This window comes from Lactuca virosa, chromosome 3 (assembly GCF_052849685.1).
Source record: "Lactuca virosa cultivar CGN04683 chromosome 3, Lactuca_virosa_CGN04683_v6, whole genome shotgun sequence".
In the NCBI taxonomy this organism is placed as follows: domain Eukaryota; kingdom Viridiplantae; phylum Streptophyta; class Magnoliopsida; order Asterales; family Asteraceae; genus Lactuca; species Lactuca virosa.
The window spans coordinates 276,141,792-276,147,606 of NC_136428.1; the positions used below are offsets into that span (position 1 = coordinate 276,141,792).

Consider the following 5,815-nt stretch of genomic DNA (forward strand, 5'->3'; position numbering starts at 1 on the left):
TCTAAGCACCTTCATAACTCGTCTCTTCCCCCATCACCACCAACACCGATCACCGCCATCACCGTCGACTCCAATACTCCGGCGACTCGAAGATATCTCCGGCCACTCCAAGACATCTCCGACAATAGAATAAAACCCTCATCACCACACCACACCCCAATCCACCCCTCCCCCTTCCATTTCCCCTTTTCCTGTTGCCTTCACTGGAAACCAGGTCAATGGACCACATCTCCATCTAGCGAGAGGGTTGCAGATCTACAAAAAGGAGGTCGACTGGTGGTATTTGGGTGGTAATGGTGATTATTCGAGATTCTGCAATTGGTGTTTGAAGTTCTTGCAGGTGGGGTTTCCAGTGGAAGTTGTTGTGGTGATGAGATTACTGGTTAGGTGGTTTTCGAATTGGGGTTGTTATCAGCTGGTGTTTGTATAGAAAGATGTTGTTGGTGAAGGAGGTGGTGGTTTATGGTTATTTTCCAAGTAACAGGTGGTATAAGGAGGAGGTGAAACAGGTGCTTGATGGAAGGATGGTGGTGGTCTTGAGCTTTAAACCGGGGACTGGGGTGGGTGAGGTGAGGGTCGATTTCCATGGTGGTGCAGATTTCCAGTGAGGAACGAGGCCATAGATCCGACAACCACCATCGTAGCCGGAAACTAGATTTCAAAATCCAATCCTCGAGTTCTTAACAACTCGATCTCACAGATAGATGTCGTCGCCGGAATACTAGAGGGTAAGAGTTTTATAGCGTCGCCGGAATATTAGGTGAGGATTTAATTCGTCAGGTTTGATTTTTGTGTTGGGTTTAAGTTATAGATTGGATTTTTGTGTTGTATTTGAGTCGCAACTTCGAGTTTATGGACGGAGATGGTGATCGGAGCTGCTATCGGGCACTAAGTCTATAGACGGAGATGGTGACTGGAGGTGCTGCCAGGAACCGGGTTTGTGAACGAATATGGTGATCGGTATCTTGAAGAACATTAAATGAATTGGAAAGGAAATAAAGAGATTAAGTGGGTCATAATATTTATCTTTTTTTTAGTTAACAATAATAAGAAGAACATTAAATTAATCAGAAAATAAATACCAAAAGGGCATAATGGTCATTTCAGGTACTATAAGGGATGAAACGTGCAAAATTAAATTAATGAGGGATGAAACATGTAAGTTTTAACCAAACAAGGGACGGTCCGAGTTAATTTTTGAAAATAGGGACTAAACATGCTTTCTGGCATGTGCACGAGGGACGATTGGTGTAATTTATCCTTAAATATTTTATAATCATTTTAAAATTTTATTTTTTATCATTTAGCCATTACACCCTCTTATTATATAAGATTTTATGGATTTTGAAATAGTAGGTTGTTTATACCATGTTTTTGATCTTTCACTACACAAGGTTTGGAAATTTTAACAATATCTCTTACATTTATTTACCAATTATAAACATTGCCCATCATTTAGCATTGGATCCAAATTCAACGAGTAAAATGCGAACTCAATTCACCATCTTTATATAACTGTCGAATTGAGCATCAAAACTAAATTCAATTATACTATTAGTCCTCATAAAATCATTTGCAAAAATACCCTCAAAAATCCTATTTCGAAAATGATTTAGAGTTTTTGACATGTGGAATTGATACAAAGTCCTAATGTTTGTATTTAACCATTTTTACTATTTTAAATTGTGACGTGTATAATATTATATTTCAAACCAAAAAATTATAATTAATCAATTAAATGATAGTCGATTAATCAAAAAATACATGATTATAAACTTTTGATAGGATGCAGCAGTAACTGTGATATAGCTTGTTGCTACTGCGATATCAAGAAACAACCACCAATTTGCATTCAATGCTGCGAGGATTAAAACCTTACAACCATGGTATCAACACCATTTACTAAATTACCCTTCGATAATCTCCATATTTTCAACTAACCCATCATGTTACATGCAGATATACATCAAACACAGAATCATAGAGCAATCATATTTCTCAAACAAATGTAAAATTATTTACTTAATATTATTTATTTATTTTTAATTTCTAGTGAAAATGAAATGTAATTGTAAATGATGAGTGAAAAATCAAAACAAAAATGTTTGTGTTTTATTACTCGAGATGCTTGGTTTTTTTTAGCATTTATGAAGGAATGATTAATAATATTTAAACAACATTGATAAGAGAGGAGTTGAAGGGCAAAATTGTAATTCTACTTATACCTTTTTGGTAAGACCAAGGAAAACTGTGGCTGAAGCGATTTGCACCTTAAGGTCTGCAACATCAAGATCATGACCACCTTCTACCAAACCCCATTTTTCAACCTAAAAAAAAGATTTATAAAAAAAAATGTATTAAATGCAATAAATAGCATCGTACTTTCATTTGTTCCTGTTATAGCATTTATAATAGACAAAATTTCACAAATGGTCCTTATGGTTTTAAAATTGTCTCCAAAACAGCCCTTATGCAACTTTTTTTTTCACGAATGGTCCCTTTCGACCAAACTTGGCACACCAATGGTCTTTTCATAAAAGAAGGGTAAAATGGTCTTTTCATAAAAGAGGGGTAAAACGGTCTTTTCATAAAAGAGAGGTAAAATGGTCTTTTCATAAAAGAGGGGTAAAAAGGTCTTTTCCTAAAAGAGGGGTAAAGTGGTCTTTTCATAAAAGAGGGTAAAATGGTATTTTCATAAAAGAGGGGGTAAAAAGGTCTTTTCATAAAAGAGGAGTAAAATGGTATTTACATAAAAAGAGGGATAAAAAGGTCATTTCATAAAAGAGGGGTAAAAAATGTCTTTTCATAAAAGAGGGGTAAAAAGGTCTTTTCATATTGAACTTAACAGAAAAACTAATGGTGTTAGTCATAAGGACCGATGGTGTGCAAAGTTTTGTCGAAAGGGACAATTCATGCAAAAAAAAGTTTCATAAGGACTGTTTTGGGGACAAATTTAAAACCATAAGGACCATTTGTGAAATTACAAGATTATCTAAAAAAGAAAGAGATGAATAACCTGCATATCTTCTTCGAGTCTGATCAATTCAATTGCTTCATCAATCTGAAGCTTCCCACGAAAAATTGCAATTGAGATTATTAACGAGTGTGATGCTGAAGTAAGAGCATCAATGGCTGCCAATTCATTATCATTGGTTTTCTTCAGAAGGGTATTTATGGCATTTACAAGACCATCTTCTTGTTTGCCCCCAAAAAAGCTTGAATATACAACGGGTTTGAACCCAAATTCTGATTCTACCCATTTAAGAAGTGGATCCATTTTCTTCACTTGTAATTCTGTGAATATGAATAATGGTAACAAATTGAAACATATAGATTGATAAGAAATCCAGTTTGTAACATATTTTAGGAAGACAAAGTTTATGTGATATAATTCATACCATAGACACCAGTTGTCAACTCATTATCATCTGGGGCTCTGCAAAACACCAAATCTTGATGAAACCTTGTCATTAAATTATTGATAATATGTGATCTAGTGAGGGGAACTCTCTCCAAAGCAGTACATGCAAGTTTCATTAGAGGCATTGTAAATGGCCTGATTCCATCTGTAAGCTACAACCAACAAAACTAATTACTCAAATGGTTTATTAACACCATAAATTTAAGATGTGAAACTCGAATTTCAATCCAATTGTGATTGAACGTTTTGTTTTAGGTTTAATCTAATTAGGGCTTCGAATGCAGGTGATCATTCAACTGTAACAGAATCGAATGTTTTTTGGTGGATAGTTATGATATGTAATAAGAATTAAACACAATTAAGATCATAAGATGAAAGAACATGATAATTTCAGTAATCAATCTGGGAGAGAGGAGAACCTGGTAATCCCATTCAGCAGCGATAGCTTTAGCAAGAGGGAGAGTGGGGCATTTTAGAGGCCTCTTAGAAGGTGTTTTAAGCGTTCTGTAATCAAGCATCACAGACCAACCGACTCCATCCTCTGCAACTCTAGTTGTTACTTGCTTATAAAACCTCTTCCCTACTATCGATCCGGTCATGAACGACATCGGCATCGTCACGGACGTCGAAGGCGGCGGTTTTTTTGATTTGATGTATATATCATCAGAGGCGGCGGCGTTGCCCTTGTTTGTGTTGTTGGTGCTGTCATTCTGATCTGGTGAGAAGGTGAAGGAGGAAGAGGAGCTGTCGGATTCCGGTTTTTCGGCGTTGTCTGTGGCAACTGCGGCGTAGGAAGATAGGGATCGGAGGATTCTATCATTAGGGTTTAACGAATTGAAGGTTTTTCTGAGAAGGGCCAACGCCATTTGAGAGAAAGGGAAGGGGAGAAGGGAACCACGGTTGATTTGCAGGTGGTAAAATGATCAAATCTTTGTACAGATTTGATAACAGTAAATCATGTTCGTATTGAGAAAAAGGAAAAAGAGAAATTAGAAAATACAAAAATGTTTAAAATCGATAACTAACACGATTATTATTATTATTATTACTACTACCACAAATAACCGTTTTGTCATTTACAGCCGTTGGATTTTGCTCAGAAGCAATCATGGCCGCGTTAACTCGGTATTTACAGGTTTTTGACAGTTTCTTATTCTTCCCCACGTTCTGCACAATCGTCGGTTGTCTCCTCCAAGATCACTTCATCCTTTTGATAACCGTCTGATTTGCCTCTATATATTATTGCTTTCTGATTTTGCGATTGCCTTTTTTTTTGTTGCCTAATTCATCGATGGGAATTAAAGTAAGGTATCTTTCTCTTAATAACCATCGATTCCCATCTACCTTTCTCCCGAAATCAAAGATATCATACCATATGACAAATTTAATTTCAATTTTGAAATCATGTTTTTCGATTGAAGTTTTATAACCCTGGAAGCAGTTCTCTTCTGGGATTGTTATCGTTCTCCGACAGCGACAATGCCTACCCCCAAGGTCTCCGACAACGATTACTCTCCATCCACTGTTCTTAGTGATCGATTGTTTTTGGTTCTTGACATCTTCTTACTTTTCTTGGATGCTTTGTTGTGATGCCTCAATCTTAAGACTCCAACCAAGGTCGGTAAAGATGCAATTTGTTTTGTTTTTATTTATGCTAAAAGCAATTAACATTGTATTCATTGATTTCTCTTTATCAATTTTGAAACATTCATTGATTTCTCTTTATCAATTTTGAAACTTAGAATTAGAAGTGAATTTAAAAAAAAAAGTTGAACGACACGAAGAATCACAAGCAACTAGGGCTTCAAGTCTGTAATTTCTTTGTGTTTTGATGTTTGTTTACTGGATGCTTGAATTAATTAGGTTTTATTTTGCACATTTCCTATTTTGTATGGATGTTCATGTTCTTCATGCATCCATGGCACCTTCACGTTCGCCTTGCCTTCTTCACAGTTTCCTAACTTCCCCAACTTCTTCTCCAAAGGAACCACCCACCTTCACTGTCTCCTTCCCACGTTCTTCAACCTCCATCAAGATAGATGTGAAACATTTAACCTCCTAGCGGTTAAATCAATTGAGCGACAACCATTCCATGATTCCTCTCCCCACGAACCCTAAATTTCAGTTGTCGAGTGCTACAAGTCAGGGTTCTGATGCCTATATAAATCAATGACGTGAACATAATTTCATCCCCAATATCAATTACTTAATCAGTCATGGAGCAATTAAGTGTCGATCATCCGTTTTGATTTAGTAGTTACACATCTGTTATCTTGTTTGTCTCCCTTACGAACGAGCTCTGCCTCATCTTCTTCAAAGTCAAAGTCTACAACTTCCATTATCTTCCTCTCCTACTAAAAAACATACAACATGCTCTAATTAAAGGCAACACGA

The 5,815-nt window shown here is 36.3% G+C and overlaps 1 protein-coding gene across 1 annotated transcript; it reads right to left on the bottom strand.

Annotated features, from left to right (window-relative positions):
• Positions 1-2,083: 2,083 nt before the first annotated feature.
• Positions 2,084-4,369, bottom strand: LOC145167214 (ATP12 protein-like protein). Its single transcript, XM_079086341.1, has 4 exons — positions 3,841-4,369; positions 3,399-3,573; positions 3,017-3,294; positions 2,084-2,327 (listed from the first exon to the last, which is right to left on the bottom strand). The coding sequence occupies exons 1-4, from the start codon at positions 4,285-4,287 to the stop codon at positions 2,220-2,222; spliced, it is 1,008 nt and encodes a 335-aa protein (XP_078942467.1). The 5' UTR covers positions 4,288-4,369; the 3' UTR covers positions 2,084-2,219.
• Positions 4,370-5,815: the final 1,446 nt, after the last annotated feature.

Excerpts from the sequence above, each read along its gene's own strand:
- LOC145167214 (XM_079086341.1), bottom strand. The coding sequence starts at position 4,287 with ATGGCGTTGGCCCTTCTCAGAAAAACCTTCAATTCGTTAAACCCTAAT. Across the intron at positions 3,574-3,840 it reads CTGCTGAATGGGATTACCAG|CTTACAGATGGAATCAGGCC; the intron begins GTTCTCCTCTCT and ends TGTTGGTTGTAG. Across the intron at positions 3,295-3,398 it reads GTTGACAACTGGTGTCTATG|AATTACAAGTGAAGAAAATG; the intron begins GTATGAATTATA and ends TCATATTCACAG.